The sequence below is a fragment of the Thamnophis sirtalis genome, unplaced genomic scaffold (genome assembly GCF_051295495.1).
Source record: "Thamnophis sirtalis isolate CommonGarterSnake01/CBP01778 unplaced genomic scaffold, rThaSir2_p1.2 scaffold_2, whole genome shotgun sequence".
Taxonomy (NCBI): domain Eukaryota; kingdom Metazoa; phylum Chordata; class Lepidosauria; order Squamata; family Natricidae; genus Thamnophis; species Thamnophis sirtalis.
In genome coordinates, this window is record NW_028261382.1 from 40,050,347 (window position 1) to 40,071,858 (window position 21,512).

Sequence of the window (21,512 nt, forward strand, 5' to 3'; positions counted from 1 at the left end):
CTACTTCATGGATGGAGCCTCATCGTCCTTCTCTGACAATTCAGGAGTAATCGGAGAAGCTCTGTAGATCGTTCCACACAACCGGATGTTGTGAACTGATATTCTCAAGTGTTTTCTGGGCAGTGGGCGGTGAAGCTTGGTGGTTGAGGTCCTTCCATTGAGAGTCTTTCAAAAGTAGAGTATCAACGCTTGGGTGGAGATGATTCATCTCTGTCGTCGGCATCACGGGTGAGTCTTCGTGTCCATGCCTCAATGCTGAGTTACTTCCTCAACCTTGTGATTAAAGGGGATGCAATGAAGGATGTGAGATAAGAGGGTTTCAACTCCCAAACATACAATGGACACGAGAAGCAGAAGGAAATAGAGGAACATGTTTAAGCACGTGGAACCTGTGAAGGCTTGGATGAGAATCTATGGACCAACAAGACACCATGGATTACAGCAAATGCAACATCATTTACATCCCTTTGATGTTGCTTCATTGCTTCTTCTCATTACAAATGTACCCATCCCATTATTTTTCCTTCCAAGGTCACCAACCGTCTCTTTCTAGAAGCGGTTTGCTGGTTGTCTGTCTCTGCAACATCCATAAAACTCAGAAAAAAACATCTCTTAATTAATAATAGCCATAGCCCTTAGACTTATATACTGCTTTACGGTGCTTTACAGCCCCCTCTAAGCCGTTTACAGGGTCAGCCTCTTGCCCCCAACAATCTGGGTCCTCATTTGACCCACCTCGCAAGGATGGAAGGCTGAGTCAACCCTGAGCTGGTGAGGATCGAACTGCTGGCAGTGGGCAGAGTTAGCTTGCAATTCTGCATTCTAACGGGAAGGAAGGAAGGAAGGAAGGAAGGAAGGAAGGAAGGAAGGAAGGAAAACAGCAGTAGCACTTATATACCGCTTCATAGTGCTTTACAGCCCTCTCTAAGCGGTTTACAGAGTCAGAGTATTGCCCCCAACAATTTGGGTCCTCCTTTTACCCACCTCGGAAGGACGGAGTCAACCTTGGTAAATAAATATCTTTCTGCCCTATTTCAAGGCCAAGTTACATCCAGAAATCAGAAATGGCCCATCGTGAGGTGGGTTAATAGAATAGCAAAATAATAGAGTTGGAAGGGACCTTGGAGGTCTTCTAGTCCAACCCCCCCTCTGCCCAAGCAGAAGACTCTACACCATGTCTGACACATGGCAGTCCAATCTCTTCTTGAAAGCCCCCAGTGATGCAGCCCCCACAACTTCTGAAGGCAACTTCTGTTCCATGGGTTGATTGCTCTCACTGTCAGAAAATTCCTCCTTATTTCCAGGTTGACTCTCTCCTTGGTCAGTTTCCATCCATTCTTCCTTCTCTCTTCTTGAAAACCTCCAGTGATGGAGCACCCACAGCTTCTGGAGGTAAGCCTTGGTTAATTGTCCTCACGGCCAGCAAATGTCTCCTCAGTTCCAGATTAAGACATGAGCTCAAAGACTAAAGATTACGGTTCAGACTCTAAACCAGTGGGGGTCTCCAAACTTGGCCACTTTAAGACAGGTGGACTTCAACTCCCAGAATTCCTCACTCAGGGAATTCTGGGAGATGAAGCCCACAGGTCTCCAGGTTTGGAGACCTCTGGTATAGAGATTTGAAAGGGAAGAGTCAAGACTAGGGGTTGGCAACCTTAAAAACACTCAAAGAGCCACAAAGGTGCTAACTGGACCCCCCCCATTGAATTCTGGAGCTGACCGGAAGTCTGGTTCCCCCACCATAGAGTCTCCTCCTAGCATGGCATCCTTTTTACTCTGCCGACTGGAAGTCTGGTTTCCCCCACCATAGAGTCTCCTCCTAGCGCGACATCCTTTTTCCTCTGCCGACTGGAAGTCCGGTTCCCCCACCATAGAGTCTCCTCCTAGCGTGACGTCCTTTTTCCTCTACCTGTCCTAACCGAAAGCCCTATCAATTGTGGACCCGACCGGTGACAGGGAGCTGCAGCCGAGGGATGAAAGAGCCACATGCGGCTCCGGAGCTGCAGGTTGCCGATCTTTGGCCAAAATTATATTCCCCTTGAAAAGGGAACTTAGGAAGAACAAGAACACCCATTTTCATTGCATTGGCCAAGAATGTAGCAGACAGGAGTGATTTTAAAAGGAAATAAAAAAAAAAACATTGGCCTTTCTTATTGCCAAGAAGGAGTCGATACTGCAATGAGAAAAACCAGGTTTTCAAAGAAACAGACCAGGGCAATTAAAAAGAAATTCTCCTGACTGATAACTCTCTTGATGACTTCATCTGGCTGATGCTTGATTCATTTCCGAGCATCAGCTGCCAGGAATGCCGGAGGAAAAACGGCGGCTCTGATTTGAGACCTCTTTAACACCCAAACAATCTAAACACTTTGCAAAACCTCTAATTAGCGGGGTGCCTTTTTTCCCGACTTCTGGTGTTGTTGTTTTTTTCTTCCCCTCCCCGAAAATGATAGTCAAGAAAATGTATATTTGATTACAACAGCAGCTCGGATTGTATTTGCACAAAATGGGGAAAGCGAGGAGATTCCCTACAGAGGAGAGTGTGATTAGGAAAATATTAGAATGGGCAGAAATGGACAGATTGACACTGTCCGTCCAAGAGAAAGAACAATTATTATAGAATTTGGGAATTTTTTGGCCGGTGATTAGAGAATAGACGTAAGAATTCATAGTAAAAGAAGTTATCTAAAGTATAGAAATATGTAGGTTCAGAACTGACCGCAATAAGGCCTTCCCAAATGGTGCATGACTAGTTTTCTTTTGAAACTTGGCTCGAGACTCATGAATCAATTAGGGCATCCTTTGGAAACCTGACAAATAGTTAATATAACTAATAGGTAAAGGTTTCCCTCGCACATATGTGCTAGTCGTTCCCAACTATAGGGGGGGATGGTCATCACCATTTCAAAGCCGAAGAGCCAGCGCTGTCCGAAGACGTCTCCGTGGTCATGTGGCCAGCTTGACTCAACACCAAAGGCGCACGGAACGCTGTTCCCTTCCCACCAAATGTGGTTCCTATTTTTCTACTTGCATTTTTTAACGTCCTTTCGAACTGCTAGGTTGGCAGAAGCCGGGACGAGTCACGGGGGCTCCCTCCATTATGCAGCGCTAGGGATTCGAACCACCGAACTGCCGACCTTTCTGATAGACAAGCTCAGCGTCTTAGCCATTGAGCCACTATTAATATAACTAATAAGAGTTAAATTAATTACACTGGGGTTGTTATAACATATTAGATACTGAAGGTATTGGAAGTTAAGCCAAGATTGGACGAAATAACGAATAAGGTTGTATATTTTAATGTTGGCACAATATATTTGTACCCAGGCGACCCACTGGTTAATGGAAAAGGGATTGTATTTAATATATATATATATTAAAAAAGAAAAGAAAATTGGGATGGATTCCAAGGAGAAAATCCTTAAGATCTCGCAGCCAACAGCAATTTTTTAAATGAACGGGGACAAGCCTCACCTCTCAATGTTTATCACGCCATCCTGGCCAATGACTAATTGCGGTGGGCACCCCGAAACAATTGGTTGAAAGTGTTTGCGTTTGTTTGTGTGTTTGTGTGTGGGTTTTTTCCCTTCTTTTTTCTTTTGTGTGTGAGCGCGCACAAATCTTGATGAAGGAACCGGTTCCTTTCCAAGTGGTTTTTGTGGGTAGATTTTTATTTCTGATATTGGTCAGCCAAGCAGGGAGGAACTCGAATGCGACCAGAATAACAAGCTTGGAGTGGTTGTTTTTTTGGGGAAAAGAGCAACTCTGTGGCAAGAATTTATTTTTTCTTCTTCTTCCACTTCCTTTGAAAATCCGGGCCAAAAGGGAACTTTTGGGGCATCTTTAACAGAGCTGGGCCACAATGGACACTTACCCGTGTCCATTGGCAGCTTTTGAAGGTCCCGTTGGTGTGAGATTGGTTAAGGTCCCCCCTTGCTTTGTTATCTACCAATTCAGGACAATTTGAAGAGAAAGAAAATAAGAATGTAAATAGAGACGATTATCCCCCAGGAAAGGCACCCCTCTGTGAACGAGTAGCTCCTTTTTTCCTTGGCATTTATTCTTTCAATGTTGTTTATTGGTTTGTGGAATTTATTTCGATAGCTTCCCAGTTCAAGTACCTGAGCCTGGTCAGCTCATAACATTAAAAAAAAAACACAGAGAGAATGATAGAGAGAGAGAGAGAGAAAGAGAGAGAGAGAGGGGAGAGAGAGAAGAAAAAAGGAAAGGAAAAAGGAAAAAAGGAAAGGAAGGAAGAAAGAAAGGTGTATATTTGTGTGTATGAAAGAGAGAGAGAGACTCAAAGGTGCTTTTTCAAGAGGCACCTGAACCTCGTTTTTCCTTGAAGACTTCCTGGATGAGAAGTTTCGCTTCTCATCCAGGAAGCTTCTTCAATTCTGACTGAAGAAACGAACCATTCGCTCAGAACTGAGGGAGCGTCTTGGATGAGAAGCAAAACATCTTCAAGGAAAAACAAAGTCCAGTTGCCTCTTGAAAAAGCACCTTTGGGACAACCAGGACTTGGATGACTGAGAATGTCCATTGAGAGAGGGAGAGAGTGGGGGAGAGAGAGAGGGAGAGAGAAAGAGAATAAAAGAATGAAAGGAAGAGGAAGAAGAAAGAGACATAGAGAGAAAGACAAACAGAGAGAGAGAGAAAGAGAGAGAGAAAGAAAGAAGTAGAAGAAGAAAAAGAAAGAAGCAGAGAGAGGCAGAGAGAGAGAGAGAGAGAGACAGAAAGAAAGAAGAAAGAGACACACACAGAGAGAAAGACAAGCAGAGAGAGAGAAAGAGAGAGAGAGAGAGAAAGAAAGAAGTAGAAGAAAAAGAAAGAGGCAGAGAGAGGCAGAGAGACAGACAGACAGAAAGAAAGAAGAAAGAGACACATACAGAGAGAAAGACAAACAGAGAGAGAGAGAGAAAGAGAGAGAGAGAAAGAAAGAAGAAGTAGAAGAAGAAAAAGAAAGAGGCAGAGAGAGGCAGAGAGAGAGAGACAGACAGAAAGAAAGAAGAAAGAGACACACAAAGAAAGAAAGACAAAGAGAGAAAGAGAGAAAGAAAGAAGAAGTAGAAGAAGAAAAAGAAAGAGGCAGAGAGAGACAGAGAGAAAGAGACAGACAGAGAGAAAGAAAGAAAGAAGAAGAAAGAGACACAAACAGAGAAAGACAAACAGAGAGAGAAAGAGAGAAAGAAAGAAGTAGAAAAAGAAAGGCAGAGAGAGGCAGAGAGAGAGAGAGAGACAGAGAGAAAGAAAGAAAGAAGAAAAAGACACACACACACACAGAAAGACAAACACAGAGAGAGAGAGAAAGAAGAAGAAAAAGTAGAAGAAGAAAAAGAAAGAGACAGAGAAAAACAGAGAGAGACAGAGAGAGAAAGAGAGAGAGTGTGAAAAATGATTTATGGAGGGAGAGGTTTAAATTCCATACCCTCGTCGTAGCCTCTAGAGAAACCCAACATTAAATCACCAACAAGTCCCCAAAAACGGAGAAAATCGGTCCTGTTTATGATGGCGTATTCTGAGTTTCGTAGGAGCAGGGATGACTCTTCCGGAGAAATGACCCCGGACGATGGGTTCAGGGCATTCTGTCAATTCAGCAAAGCCCCATCATCTCGGCTGAGCTAAATCCAGGTTAACACCCAAACGCCAATCCGAACATGTCCTTGAGTTTCCAATTTGAGATAAGTGCACCCAAATCTCCCTCACCCAGGGCGGGGACCGTCTCGTTTATCCCATTTGCCAGGATCTCCTCTCTTTCTGTTTTATTGCGAATATCATTATTATTTGGGAAACGGGGATGTTACCCAGGGCGAATGACAGATAAAATTAACTCCCTTGGGTGGGGTGTTTTGCAAAAGATTAGGAGGTGTGTAAGAAGGAAGGGCCACCATCCGCGGCTCTTTAGTGAGGGGGGAAACACCAAAAAAAAAATAATAACCCACACCAAAAACAGAAGGCAAACACTGTGCAATTATTTGGGGCAAGGGAGATAAGGATCAAAGCCTGTTAAGAAAACAATTAAAATCTTTAACGCATCGCGATACGCCTCGTTTCCTTGTGACCTGCCCCGTTCCCCCAAAAGGATATAAAAGGCTCCATCAGTTGGGGTGTCCTCACAAGCCTTCCCTCTCTTGATATCTTCTCCTTCTGCACTCCTACAGCACAAGGTAAGGACTCGTCCTTTTTTTATTCCTTATTCGATCTCTGGTGCTCTTTTCTCCTCGGAGCGGCTCCGATCTCGACAGCGGCAGTCGACAAGGAGCGATCCGAACTCGGATCGAAACCTGTTCAGTTTTAAAATGTTCAAATTTGTATTTGAGGGATATATTATGCCTCTAAAATGAGTCTCGGGAAAGCTTAAAGATTGGACATGTCTAACTAATCTGGGAAAAAGGTGGCTCGGTGGCTAAGATGCCGAGCTTGTCGATCAGAAAGGTCGGCAGTTCGGTGGTTTGAATCCCTAGTGATGCGTAACGGAGGGAGCTCCCATGAGTTCTCCCAGCTTCTGTCAACCTAGCAGTTCGAAAGCAGGTAAAAAATGCAAGTAGAAAAATAGGAACCACCTTTGGTGGGAAGGGAACAGCGTTATGTGTCCCTTCGGCGTTGAGTCATGCTGGCCACATGGCCACGGTGATGTCTTCGGACAGCGCTGGCTCTTCGGCTTTGAAACGGAGATGAGCACCGCCCCCTAGAGTCAGGAACGACTAGCACATAAAGGGGAACCTTTACCTTTAACTAAGCTAGGATGCAAAATGGTTTTCCTGAACTAAGATCTTCCCTTGTAGAAGAGGTTTTGCAGAGCTAAGATTTAGGCTTAAACTTTGATTCGATGTCCCTTGGAATGAAAACGATATCGAGGGAATGACAATTCTCCCCCAAATAATTACTTACTCGCTGTGATCCATTCGACGGAACATTGACAGGGCTAGAGTTAAATCTTGGCTGTCTTCTTGCGGCCTTGTGGGTTGTATGAATCCCACTGGCTGGTTTAGAATAGAACAGAGCTGGAAGGGACCTTGGAGGTCTTCTAGTCCAGCCCCCTGCTCAAGCAGGAGAACCATTGCAGATATGTGGCTGTCTAGTCCCTTCTTAAAAACCTCCAGGGGTGGAGCGCCCAATGATTTCTGAAGGTTCCGTTCCTGATGGCACCAGTCCAGACACCGGATTTACACACAATTTGTGTTGTGTGTGACTGTGACTCTCCTGGTGGCCTTAACCAGGAGCTGTAGAAGTTATTTCTGTGAGACATTGGAAGGACTTCTCAGTTGAGGATCTCCAATGACTTCCGATAGCTCAGCTTTCTCATTGCCAAGAGAATCAACCGCAGGCTCAGTCATCCAGGCCATAGCTGTTCCCAAGAACCAGAAGAAGCTTCTTGGATGAGAAGCAAAACCTCTTCAAAGAAAAAAAATAACCAGAAAGTCCAGTTGCCTTTTGAAAAAGCACCTTGGAGAGAACCCCAGGCATACTAAAATTTAGACGGGGAAGTTCCTGGACCTTGCTTGAATGTTAGCATCTTGGGCCAACCCACTCTTCAGTTGATGCCTCAAACCAAGGTTTAACAAACCGCAGTTTAGCGCAGCACATCAACCCATCCTGTGTGAGCAAAGGCACGATTTAATTTGCTCCCTTCCCATGTTTCTAGAACCGATTCCCTCCCAGCTCAAAGAACCCGAGACTCCTCAGCACGCTAGTTTCAAGGCACCGGTTACGAATCCTGCCCTGGAGCTCTCCTTTCGCCCAAATTAACCAAATTAACTGCACTTGTTCATTAACGAAGCTGCATCACTTCTGCTCTCTTTCGCAATCAACTCTGGCATTTTTGACGATTAAAAGTCACACAAAAAAAAACTTGTTTAGTCCTGGAGATATAATCTCCGCGCTGGGCTAAACGCATAATGAAGCTAAGTAGATGAGTATAATTTCTATGTCAGGATGCATAATGAAATAATTATGGTCTGGCTTCCTTAGAGGAGAAGGAGCATATTTTTCTTTTGTTGTTGTGTTCAACTGGAGGCTGTTTCATACTTCTCGAAAACAGCCCGGTAGATAATTGTACATTTTAATATGTCTAAAAATCAACTCAGCCTTCTCCACCGCAGCTTTGGTTTTCTATCCAGTAGTTGAACTCAAAACATTTTGAGATGGGACCAAGTTAGAAGTTCTCCCCAAGGACTCATCCAAAGAGCTTCCCCTACAGCTCCCAGTTAAAGCCACCTCCAGTTCACGCCACACAGGGGAACTGGTTCCTGTGTGAAACCAGTCCCTGGACTGGTGATGGATTGCCATCACCAGAGCTGGGAATGAAAGAAGCCGTCTAGATTCACACAACATGCAAAGATGCTCCAGGAAACGGCGGAGGTTCAAACCTTTAAACCTGGTTACTACCGCAGTCTTGGTAGGTTAGACGTTGACGCCCTAATTCGACTCATTCAGAGTTCTGGGTCGAACTCCCAGAGTTTTGTTAACCCTTTTCGGTGGTATTTGATGGTCTCCATTTGCTTCCCAAGCATCATCAGGCATTTAACAACCCCCATAATCTGGGTGGGGCCTGGCCAACTGAATGGAGATAGCAGAGTGATTTACTGGCCGGATGCTATTGCTGTCCCCAATGAGGAGTTTTGTTCAGCAGATATATTCCCACAATGGAGGGAGGGAGGGAGGGAGGGAGGGATGGAGGGAGGGATGGATGGATGGAGGGAGGGAGGGAGAGAGAGAGAGAGAGAGAGAGAGAGAGAAATGTCTGCCTCTCCCTAGCATCAAACCCACATCCTCTAGAGAGCGCCACCTCTAGGCCACCACATACCCCTTCTTCTTATTATTATTATTATTTAAAAAAATAATGCAATATTTTCTCTTTCTGCATTCCAGCCTCATCACCCAGCCATGCAGTCTCACTGTGCTCCCTCCTGTGTCATCCCAAGCTGCAGGCCCACCCATGCCATTGGCTCCTGCGGTATCGGCGGTGGCTATGGCTTCGGCAGTGGCGGTTTCGGTATGGGTGGCGGATATGGCATGTCGGGCTATGGTGGCGGCTCCGGGCTTGCTACATCAGCCAGCAGCCTCGGTGTGGTCCCCGGAATCCCCGTTTCTTGCATCAGCCAGATCCCCTCCTCCGAAGTGGTCATCCAGCCCCCTCCGTTCTCCCTAACCATCCCAGGTCCCATTTTGGCCTCCAGTTGTGAGCCGTTGGCTGTAGGGGGTTATTCCCCATGCGCCTCCGGAGGCTACGGTATGTCTGGAGGTTACGGCTCCTCCCGTTATGGGGGGGGAGGCTCCGGTGGATACCAGGGAGGTTCCTGTGGGTACCTGGGGGGCGGCCGAAGCTATGGGTCAAAGCGTAGGCAAAGCACCTGCGGATACCCCTGCTGAACGTCAAACCGAGTTTACACGGAATGTTCCGACGACAGGAAATTGGATCCAACCTTCCCTCGAGGCTCTTCTCCTGAAAAACACAGCACCTGTGCTTCAAGCCCACGCTACTACGAACTGCTTATCGTTCCTAAATCTCCTGCTTTGAACCTAGATTCTTTTCTGATGTTTCTACGGCTTTAATGCGACTCTCTCTACCTCAGTTGTGTAATAATATGTAAGCTGGGTATTTCGGTCCATGGAGACCCCCGAACCAGCCCATCTTCTTCTGTTATCATCCTGCCATCATCTTGCATTAAAAACTTCCGTTGCATCACACACGTTGCCTGTTGTTGTCTTGGGGGGTCGGGTGAGTGGGGTGTCATCCTTTTTTTGGGGGGAGAGAGGATGACTCCTCAGCACCTCCTAGAGAGCCTTCAAAGGTGGCCTTTGGTAGTCAAGGCCTTGGAGGAATGCTTGCTGTGGGCCTGAAAACATCTGGGTGGAAGGCTGTAGAAACATCTCAACAAGGGTAACTATTAATTGGTTCCTGTGGTCAAGGAGCATCTGGTTCTAAGTTGTGGAGTAGAGTTACTCCTAGTGAGAGGTTCTTGCATAATTTAGGGCTGGGGAGAAGTTCTGTGTGGGCCCAAGCAAGACCAGAGGAACCTCCTCCTGCCTCACCAACTTCAAAAGCCAAACGGCTGATGTTCCTTATGTTGGTTCCGCCAGAACTTAAAGAAGGCTGTAGATGCTATCGCTTCCCTTCACATCCTGAGTCACTTAATCCTCTTATCTTGAGGGATCCCTTGTTTCCCTCCCCCAGAAAACATGCCTCGCCCTTCAGTTACCATTCAAGAAAATGCAGTCCTTCACTGGTTTACATGCTACAGCCCACAGACCTCCGGCCTACACAATGCTAAGCCTACCATTGATGAACTACACCGTAGGAAAGAGACTGGTTGTAACAACTAGTCAAAGGACAATTCTAGATTTGGAAGAAGTTCTCAGTTTGGGAAAATGAAGAAGGGGGAAATTGGAATGTCCCACAAACACCAATTTCGCCCAGTCCTAAACAGATCCTTGTCTTACAATAAGCTAACTCTATTCCTACCATGTTCTTCGATTGAGGCTTGCCTCTCTCTCTCTCTCCATAGAGGCAACTTCTAGAGAGGACCTCTGAAAAATGGAGTCACTCTAGACATTCCCCTCTTTGTGGTAGTTCAGTCAACGGAATGGGTGACGGGATTCCAAAGATGGAAGGATCTCCTGTGATCCTCCCCATCCATGGCCGGAGAGGAGGAGACCCCCTTCAACCCTCTGAGAGAGAGATGGTTGGCCTCCACAAAGACAAGGAGAAGGGAGGGTCATTTTGGTCCCATGCTTCTTTCAGCAGGGGACGAAGAGATGTTTACCCTCAGTGGTCATTCATGGATCCTCCTCATCTCTTTGAAGGAGACTGTAGCCCCAAATTGACACGGGAGGATTGCAAGGCAGGGTGGGGGGTCTCCAACCTTGGCAACTTGAAGCCTGGAGGACTTCAACTTCCAGAATTCCCCAGCCAGCAAAGCTGGGAGTTGAAGTTGCCTTCAAGTTGCCAAGGTTGGAGATTCCTGTTCCAAGGAACGGATTGGACATCCAATGTAACAATCCTAGCACACTGCCCATACGGAAGCTTTTGACCATGGATAACGAAATCCACTGAACGTTCCCCCCTCATTCTTCATGCCACAGACACTTATGGGTCTCTCAAGTTTCCCCAAACTCTTTCTAAACAGGGCTGCTGAAATAAGGAAAATACTTAAATACTTGAGGAGCAACGATAGATTAAGGACAGCGAAATAGTTACCGTTAGCTCACACAAAACAAAAATCAAATGGATTTTGATTTAAAAAAAAAAACAATAAGGCTCCCCTCGCACATTTGTGGTAGTCAATCCTGACTCTAGGGGGCGCTGCTCATCTCCGTTTCAAAGAAGCCAAAAGAGCCAGCGCTGTCCGAAGACATCTCCGTGGTCAAGTGGCCAGCACTGTTCCCTTCCCACCAAAGGTGGTTCCTATTTTTCTACTTGCATTTTTCACCAGCTTTCGAACTGCTAGGTTGGCAGAAGCCGGGACAAGGAACGGGAGCTCACTCTGTTACGCGGCGCTGGGGATTCGAACCGCCCAACTGCCGACCTCTTCTGATCAACAAGCTCAGCGTCTTAGCCACCGAGCCACCACGTCCCTCATTTTAATCAATACTAAGCCCTTATTTTATTTTTTTAGAAGACAAAAACCATCCCGTATTTTAAAATACAAGGAGTAATTTGAATTACTCCTTGGCTACTAACGGCTTGGCTTGTTTTTAATGGTTGGAAAGAACATTACCAAACCACACAACCGAAGGGGTGTGTATGCGACATAAATCACACTCTCTGGTTTTGGGAGTGTTCAGGTTCCCCATTAGAGTTAAATTATTTCACTGGCATCTATGTCGCGGGGATGTCCTTTTTTTAGAAACCACAATGTCATTTGGGCAACAAATGAGTTTCCCCATTAAATTCTGTTGACGGTGTTAATGAATCTGGGCTGGCACGAATCGTTGTCGCCGGCTGCATCTTTCATTTGGGGTGGCATTATATATTTTAAACCCTCGGGAGTATTCTTTTGAGTATGACAGCTTAGGTTTTATTTTTGGAGAGCAACTATCCCAGTTAGAAGCGGGGCGTCAAGTGAGGAATTAGCTTAGACTCACTACATAAAGACAAGAGAGCAAGATCTGAGCCATCCCTTAAATATCGTTGAGCCTTATCTGGTCTTTCCTGGGTGAGATTCCTGTAGTAGAGGCAGAAAACAATAAAGCAGCTAATTGGAACTCTACATAGGTGCGTCTAGTTTAAGTTTAAGTTTAAGTTTAAGTTTAAGTTTAAGTTTAAGTTTAAGTTTAAGTTTAAGTTTAAGTTTAAGTTTAAGTTTAAGTTTAAGTTTAAGTAAGTTTAAGTTTAAGTTTAAGTTTAAGTTTAAGTTTAAGTTTAAGTTTAAGTTTAAGTTTAAGTTTAAGTTTAAGTTTAAGTTTAAGTTTAAGTTTAAGTAAGTTTAAGTTTAAGTTTAAGTTTAAGTTTAAGTTTAAGTTTAAGTTTAAGTTTAAGTTTAAGTTTAAGTTTAAGTTTAAGTTTAAGTTTAAGTTTTATTTTATTTATATGCTGCCCTATTCCCTAAAGGGACTCAGGGCGGCGAACAACTTAAACGGGAAGGGGAAACATACAGGTACAAAATAAACATATTAAAATGACCAACAACCACACCTGTCGAGAGGGGAGGGGAGCTCATCAACCCCAGGCCTGCTGACACAGCCAGGTTTTAACGGCTTTTCGGAAAGCAGGGAGAGAGGCGAGGGTCCGAATCTCCGCGGGGAGTTCGTTCCAAAGGGCCGGAGCTGCAACAGAGAAGGCCCTCCCCCGGGTCGTAGCCAGATGGCATTGGCTGGTGGATGGAACCCGGAGTGAGATCTAATGGGTCTTTGGGAGGTAATTGGCAGCAGGCGGTCTCTCAAGTACCCAGGTCTAATTTTTTTGTGCCGGACACGACTAAATTTACCATTCCAGATCTTGACTCCTGCTATGCACCCTGGAAGACTTTACCATGAACACGAATCTGGCGCCTAGTTTATACCAACGAGCAGGGAGGCACAGTGAGTAAATTGGGAGAACAATGAAAATGCGCACAGACAGGACTTATAATGCAGCACAAGCTTTAATAGAGCGAAAGAAGATTGTATCACAGCTGGCACAGCTGGATTCTAACATTTCTGTCTCCCACCCCCCTCCAGTGCAAATACAGAATAGACGAAAAAACAACAGAAACGTTGGCATTGAACGTGCGGTTTTCAAAGAACAAGCAAAGAAGGAAGTACAGGTTTTCAGAAAGGACCCAGAGCGCGGGACAAGTACCGGGATTCGATTGTCTCACTGGGTGAACAGCTTAAGAATTTGGCGAGCAAGTCTATAAGTTTCGGGGCATTACATTCACTGGCGTCGCAACGGTTTTTCAGTCCTTCGGGTCTTCTCGGACGAGCTTGGGTTTAGCACGGTGAGCCGCAGATGCTAAATTTGCGTCGGGGTCCGCAGATCCCCCTCGAGCTGGAGCCGAGCAGCCCGCGGGAATAGGAGCCCCCGAAAGATCCCGCAGCGCATCCGGAATATCCCCCGACGGCCACCGGTTCGCAGCTGGCTGCCATAATGGGTCCCGGGAGGGTCAACACGATGGGGGGAGGCTGGATCACCACTTCGGAGGCTGGGATCTGGTTGATGGGAGACGGGGTGATTCCGGCAAGCGTGCCGAGGCTGCTAGCGGATGCAGGGCCACTGCCGGAGCTGAAGGTTCCGAAACCGCCACTGCCGCCCAAGCCGCCGAAGCCGCCGATGCCCCCCCCGAAGCCGCCGAGGGGGTACGGAGTGCCGCATCCTCCGAGACCTACGACGGGCTTGGCGCAGCAGGATGGAATGGCGCAAGATGGAGGGCAGCAAGGAGGAGGGCAAGGAGGACAGCAAGACATGATGGATCTGGAAGAAGAACAGGAGAACAATGGGCATCGGGAAGAAGTTATAATTTATGCGCTCTTAATTTGCATAAAGTCAGGTTCATTAATGCCGTCTTTAATGTCTTAGCAAATTCCCTGTTAGGAAATTTCTCCCTCATTCCAGATTGATTTTCTCCTTGGCTAGTTTCCTGCCCTGCCCTCAGGTGCTTTGGAAAATAAACTGAACCCCCTCCTCTTTGTGGCAGCCCCTCAAATAAGGGGCCAACCTCTAGGATGGCTGCACGAGGCTCCTACAACTCTGGGCCGCTGTGGCGCAGTAGTTAGAAGGCAGTATTTCAAGCTAACTCTGCATTCCCACCAGCCAGGAGTTCGATCCTGACCAGCTCAAGGTTGACCCGGTCTTCCATCCTTCCGAGCTCGGTAAAATGAGGACCCAGATGGTTGGGGGGGGGGGGGCAAGCAATAGGCTGGCTCTATTAGAGCTGAGGTGGCGCAGTGGTTAAATGCAGCACTGCAGGCTACTTCAGCTGACTGCAGTTCTGCAGTTCGGCTGTTCAAATCTCACTGGCTCAGGGTTGACTCAGCCTCCCATCCTTCCAAGGTGGGTAAAATGAGGACCCAGATTGTTGGGGGCGAGATGCTGACTCTAAACCGCTTAGAGAGGGCTGAAAGCCCTATGAAGCGGTATATAAGTCTAACTGCTATTGCTATTGCTACTCTGCAAATCCTTTAGAAAGGGCTGTGAAGCACCGTGAAGTGGTATATATAAATAAGCCTAAGGGCTTTTGCTAACTGAGCAGTTCCGCCATTTTGTCCCCGTGAAGTAGTTTGCAAAGCTGAGCTTGCCGGAAGATACAACAGCTACTCTCCTTTAAACGCTACTACTACCCGAGCTACGATTCTCCTGGTTCGGAGGATCGGCATGGGAGCCGATCCTTCCTTCTGCTTGGAGCCCCGGCTTAGCTGCATCCTTCAGAACTCAAGAAGCCCCAAAAACCCTCCGGAGAGAAGGAACGAGAGAGAGAGAAGGAGTGCCAACTTACCGGTTGTTCGTAGCGCTCAGAAGAAGCGATGAAGTAGCAAGGAGAAGCTGCTTGAGACTGGTGAAGATGCAGTGGAGAATTCTACCTTTTTATACCCTTCTGGAGGCAGGCGAGTAATTGGGAGCCATGCCATGTGCCTGGAGGTTTAATTAATCCATAAGTAGTATTTTTTTTCCCCTCCCTGAGTTATCTTTATTTTGACCTCTGGTAATTGAATAATTGTCTGTTACAATTAATGAGTTTCTGAGGTTTTTTTTTTCCTCCTCTTCCCCACTATTCTTTTTGTTAGCGTTGCGGATTTTAGTCCCGCCCTAATATCCTTTTTTTCACTTGGCTTGCATTTTGTTTATCTCCATCCATCCCCAAGATCCAGACGTCCCCGTACCGAAAGATGAATATTTCCCCGCCTTTGGCGAAGGATGTGAGTCAAAACAGGTTGGCCTCCCCATGATTTCCACATCCAAGGTAGAGGTCAGTAAATTCCGGACGACACCAAAAAATAAAACGTGACAGGGGAAAAAAATTGGACCTGCTCATCCTCCCCATAGATGTCAACACCTAGCTGTCCTTAAGGTGATCTGTTCCACCTGTATTTGCGGAAATAAACAGGAGGATTCCCGTGCCAGGAAATTGCGTGTCCCTTATTACAGTCCAGCTAACTCACCTCTGTCTTTTGGCACGGGTTAGCAATTTAGGGAACGTCAACCAATGTCCATTTTTGCAGGGTGAGTTTGTCGTGAGGGCAACGGTGAGGACAATGACCTGGTGGGAGAGAAGTTGCCTCCAGGAGTTGTGGGCCCCGACACCTGGAGGCTTTCGAGAAGCGACTGGACGGTTCCCTTGTCTGAAATGGTCTAGGGTCTCCTGCTTGAGCAGGGGGTTAGCAATAGCAATAGCAGTTAGACTTATATACCGCTTCCTAGGGCTTTCAGCCCTCTCTAAGCGGTTTACAGAGTCAGCATATCGCCCCCACAGTCTGGGTCCTCATTTCACCCACCTCGGAAGGATGGAAGGCTGAGTCAACCTTGAGCCGGTGAGATTTGAACCGCTGAACTGCAGATAACAGTCAGCTAAAGTGGCCTGCAGTACTGCACCCTAACCACTGCGCCACCTCGGCTCTTTGGGCCGAGACCTCCCAAGGCCCCTTCCAGCTCTCTTCTGATGGATCGGTTATGATCTGAAGGAACCTCAGCATCTACCCTGTGTCTTCCTCAATATTGGATGGCAACTTCATAATGTCGTTAACCAAAGGTCCACTTCCCTAATTTTTCTGTTGTCCATTTGTTAAGTCATGTCCGACTCTTCATGACTCTATGGATCATATCACACCACACTTCCTCGTCCTCCACAGTCTCCCATAAGTCTTCCCAAATTCACGTTCATTGTGTCAACAACACTATATAACCACCTCATCCTCTGCTGTCCCCTAAAAGGGGCCTTCCATCTTTCCCAACGTCAAGGTCTTCTCCAATTGAGTCCTCAGTTGGCCAAAATATTTGAGCTTCAATTTCAGTTTAACAGATCTTAACAGAGTTGGAAGAGACCTTGTAGGTCATCTAGTCCAATCCCCTCATTCAAGCAGGAGACCCTACACCACTTCCAACAAATGGCAGTCCAGTCTCTTCTTGAAAGCCTCCAGGGATGAAGCTCCCACAACTTCTGAAGGCAACTTCTGTTCCATGTTGATGTTTCTCAGCAAATTTCTCCTTGTTTCCAGGTTGAATCAATTGATCAATTTCCATCCATTGTTCCTTGTCTGGCCTTTGGGTTCTTTGGGAAATATCTTGACCCTCTTCCTCCTCTCTGTGGCAGCCCCTCAAATATTTGAAGATTGCTATCATGTCTCCCTTGGTCCTTCTCTTCACTAGACTAGCCATGCCCAGTTCCTGCAACCGTTCTTCATATGTTTTAGTCTCCAGTCCCCTCATCATCCTGGTTGCTCTTCTCTGCACTCTTTCTAGAGGCTCAATGATTAGACAACTATTTGTCTGAAATGGTATAGGGTTTTTTGCCTAAGCAGTGGGTTGGACTAGAAGTCCTCTAAGGTCTCTTCCAACTCTTCTCTTCTCTTTTATTCTATTCTATTCTCTTTTGTTCTATTCTATTCTAATTCTAATTCTAATTCTAACTAGGATGATTAAAGGACTGGAGACTAAAATATACAAAGAACGGTTGCAGGAAAGAATAGTCATGGTTGATTTCCTTTAGGATCAACTGACATGATCTCGTTGCAGTCCAAGAGATCCTCAAGCGTCTTCTACAACACCACAATTCGAAAGCATCCATTCTTCGACGCTCGGCCTTCCTACTGGTCCAACTCTCCCAGCCATACATGACTGCTGGGATAAACCATAGCTTTGACTATCTACGGAGATTCTCAGTCATCCAGGTCATGGTTGTTCCAAAGGTGCTTTTTTCAAGAGGTAACTGGACTTTCTAGAAAGCACCTTTGGGACATAATGTGAACTCGACGTGCCTTTCTGGAGGAGAATCTACATTTTCCTTACACAATCCATGGATTTCATGTCTTCCTTTTTGAATGTCTGTTTTTTATTGACCAAACTTTAAGTACTTGACTTGAACTGGATCGAGATCAGCCCCCCTGTTCTCTTCCCCATGCGCTCTACATGGGGCTGCCCTTGAAGAGTATTCGGAGACTTCAACTCGTCCAGAATGCAGCCGCGCGAGCGATATCGGGTGTACCTCGGTACACCCATGTTACACCTATCCTCCGCGAGTTGCACTGGCTCCCTATTGGTCTCCGGACGCGCTACGAAGTGCTGGTGATTGCCTTTAAAGCCCTACATGGCATTGGACCTGGATATCTGAGAGACCATCTCCTGCTACACACCTCCCAATGTCCGATAAGAACCCACAGGCTAGGCCTCCTCCGGGTGCCGTTGGCCGGACAATGCCGGCTGGTGACCACTCGGGGGAGAGCCTTTTCTGTAGCTGGTCCGGCTCTGTGGAACGAGCTACCAGCAGAGATCCGGACCCTTCCCACCCTCGTGGCCTTCCAAAAAGCCACCAAAACCTGGCTGTTCCGACGGGCCTGGAGTTGCTGATTTTTAAATCAGGTCCAACACCCAGTAAAACCAAATGTATGTTGTGTTTTTTAAATTGTTTGCATGTGTTATTTTATTTTATTTCATATTTGTAAGCTGCCCAGAGTCCCCCGGGATTGGGCAGCATATAAACTCATTAAATTGCGAATTGCGAATTGCGAATTCCTCTTTTCCTTTTTCCCCCTCCAGAATAATTTGGAAAAATCATTGTAGAAATGTAAGATTCCAGAGGAGAAATATCATCGGCACGAAATAGGCAAGGGGCTCTCCCTAAATTTCTTTCCGTGAGTTTGGAAATTGGATTGAAATGAAATTCAGCATTTTTTTTTTTTTAAAAAAAATTGGAGACGCTTCAATCCAACTTACGCTGAAGTAGCTCGGATGCTAACCAAATCTTATTGAAGATCTCGAGCAAAATGTTCTCTTTTTTTTTTCTTGTCTGTTTTGGGGATTAGCAGATCTAAATGAAAATCTGACCGAACCGTTTGAGAAATGCATCAAGTATTAAAAGCTTGGATGGTCAACACCTTCCCATGTGGTGTTTTTTTTTTTCCCCATTCCACATTTGCTGAGTGTGCCGGTTTCGATCGCCTGTCCTTTCCTGTTTACACGCACGAGAAAGCGGGCCGAAGGTAAATAAATCCAGGGTGGAAGGAAGGCTAAAATATGCAAGCTTGTTATACGACTAATAGAAGAAAATTATTCAATTAGCAAAGAAGTTGCTAAGCGAGATAAAGATAACATGACAAGTCGAAATTAATTAAAACCTCGAGGGGGGAAGTTCTGTTCTGGCCTGTCATTAACCAGTTACGAATGTGTATAAAAGTGTCCATTCCTACTGCACTTCTCAACAGCTTCAGCTTTCCATCAAAGCTTCAGTTCCTGCTTCTCCTACTTGGGTAAGTCCATGATTTTCGCCTCATTTCATCTTCTTCTTTTGATTTTCCACAGAGTAGCAGCCAATGTAGCTACTGTTTTTTTTACGACTGCTTTATTTTCAGAATGAGGGAGCAACAAAAACTTTGTTTGTTGGATGGTCTGGGTGGTTGGGCATGCAATCCATCCACACTACCTCTGTAGCAGCTTGTCAAGTCCAACATATTGCAAGTCTCTTGACTTCAATGTGTTGGCCAAGACGTCAACTTCAATGTGTTGACCAAGACGTCAACTTCAATGTGTTGGCCAAGACGTCAACTTCAATGTGTTGGCCAAGACGTCAACTTCAATGTGTTGGCCAAGATGTCAACTTCAATGTCTTGGCCAAGACGTTAACTTTAATGTGTTGGCCAAGACGTCAACTTCAATGGGTTGGCCAAGAGTTTTGGAGAACTTAGACCTGTTTCCACTGTGGAATCTTTGGTTCTCTCTGAGTTTGGCTCTTTGCGAGAGAACCAATGCATCAGGTTACCAAAGGATGCCCTAATGGATTCATGAGTCTCGAGCCAAGTTTCAAAAAAAAACACCTAGTCATTTATTAGGAGCGCCATTTGGCAAGGCCTTATGCAATCTCAACTCATAAAGTTGCCACAAAGGGTGAAAACCAAAAAGGTACATTTGAATTCCATCGTGGCAGAAACTAAATTTAAAGGTAAAGGTTCCCCTCGCACATACGTGCTAGTCGTTCCCGACTCTAGGGGGCAGTGCTCATCTCCGTTTCAAAGCTGAAGAGCCAGCGGTGTCCAAAGACATCTCCGTGGTCATGTGGCCGGCATGAGTCGATGCTGAAGGCACCCAGAACACTGTTCCCTTCCTACCAAAGGTGGCTCCTATTTTTCTACTTGCATTTCTATATGCTTCCGAACTGCTAGATTGGCAGAAACTGGGACAAGGAACAGGAGCTCACTCCATTACTTGGAGCTAGGGATTTGAACTGCCAAACTGCCATTCCGTGAGCCTTTGGCATTGCGTCTTGCCGGTCGCATGACCCCGGAGATGTCTTCGGACAGCGCTGGCTCTTCAGCTTTGAAACAAACTTATGTCTACGTTTTATGCTTGACTTTTGTATGATGCATTTGTGTCTCCCAGCTTTTAAAATTGTGGCCCAGAAGTGAGTTGTAAAATCTTCCTTCCCATATTGTCAAGCACTGTCCTTATTGTGTTTGGCTGGTGCAAAGAAGAGAGTTTGATTTTCAGTAAGGTTTTTACAAACATCAGCCGAACAAATAAAAGGGAGATAAAAATCTCTCCCTGAATAGCTGGGTAAGAATAGGAGATTTCAAAAGCAATGTAAGAAAATTAGGCATATGAAATCAGAGCCAATATAGCAAATCCTGCAGTTGAATGTTTGAATGTTTATTTTATTTATATGCCGCCCTTTTCCCCCGAAGGGGACTCAGGGCGGCTCACAACTCAACTGAGGGAGGGGGATACAGACAAAAAATTAAAACAACGCGCAACAATACATAATTTAAAACACACAAGAGTCATACCATTCGAGAAGGGGGTAGAAGCTTTTTAGCCCCAGGCCTGTCGGAATAGCCAGGTTTTAAGGGCTTTGCGGAAGGTCTGGAGGGTGGTGAGGGTTCGAATCTCCACGGGGTTAAAATTAAAAGTTAAAAGTTAAAATTGGCGTTTTTAAAAGGCTCAACACGAAAGAGCAAAAGCCTATAAAATAGGACATTTGATTTGAATATTCCATTTAAAAAAAAAAAACCAGATCATAATATATCAGCAGAATGTAGTAATTATAATTGCTGCTAGTTGTTTCACATCCCTCAAAACGTGCAAGATTTTTGCACAGAGTGCCACCCAGTGGACGAGGATGATATTGCATGTGCCACCCTCCTCTTCGCCGCCTCTTCCAAACATTATAATCGGCTCGATTTGGGAAGGTAGAAAAAAATGAAAGAAATCAGTTTAACAGGTTAAACTGGTGCACCAAAAAGCCTCCACTGCTTAATTAGAAATTTTGGCTCATTTGCCTTGCTTGGAATCCAAGTGCTGGGAGACAGGAAATGAAGAAGAAGAAGAAAAAGATTTTTTTTTAAAAAATAAAGTCTGTTCACAGACATGGCCTAAGGGGATGCTAAGCTTCTGGAGAGGAGTGCAAAATAGTTCGAGTTATGAAAAACGATTCAGACAAAGGAGTGTTCTCAGAACTTGGCTACTTTAAGATGCTCAGACTTCAACTCCCATATTTGAGGATTGCTGGCTGGGGAATTCTGGGAGTTGAAGTCCACGCGTCGTAAAACAGCCAACTTTGCAAAGCTCTGATCCAGAGTAGATCTTCCACATCTGGTCTGCCCAACCTAGACAGCCACTAGATGTCAGCCAACAGATGCGAAGTGCTTCTAAATTTTGCCGCTCGCCAAGGTGTTCTGCCACCCAGCTATAATAATTCAAAACAATTGCATTCCAATCTTGCAAGCCAGACGTTCATTATTGGGAGAAGGCAAAATTGCAGGCAATTATTAAATTGTGGGCTGGTAGTCTCGAGACTGCTGATGCATGTCAGCAGACCTCAAATAACGCCTTCGAGTGGCGTGTCTGAACAGCTCGAATATTTACGGTGACCACATTGGAACCAAAATAG

The 21,512-nt window shown here is 45.8% G+C and overlaps 1 protein-coding gene across 1 annotated transcript; it reads left to right on the forward strand.

The window, feature by feature from the left end:
• Positions 1–5,732: 5,732 nt before the first annotated feature.
• LOC106554832 (uncharacterized) lies at positions 5,733–9,669 on the forward strand. The gene is made up of 2 exons (XM_087705048.1): positions 5,733–6,167; positions 8,872–9,669. The coding sequence occupies exon 2, from the start codon at positions 8,887–8,889 to the stop codon at positions 9,370–9,372; it is 486 nt and encodes a 161-aa protein (XP_087561174.1). The 5' UTR covers positions 5,733–6,167; positions 8,872–8,886; the 3' UTR covers positions 9,373–9,669.
• Positions 9,670–21,512: the final 11,843 nt, after the last annotated feature.

What these genes read in the sequence shown, in the direction of transcription:
- LOC106554832 (XM_087705048.1), top strand. Translation starts at nt 8,887, where the DNA reads ATGCAGTCTCACTGTGCTCCCTCCTGTGTCATCCCAAGCTGCAGGCCC.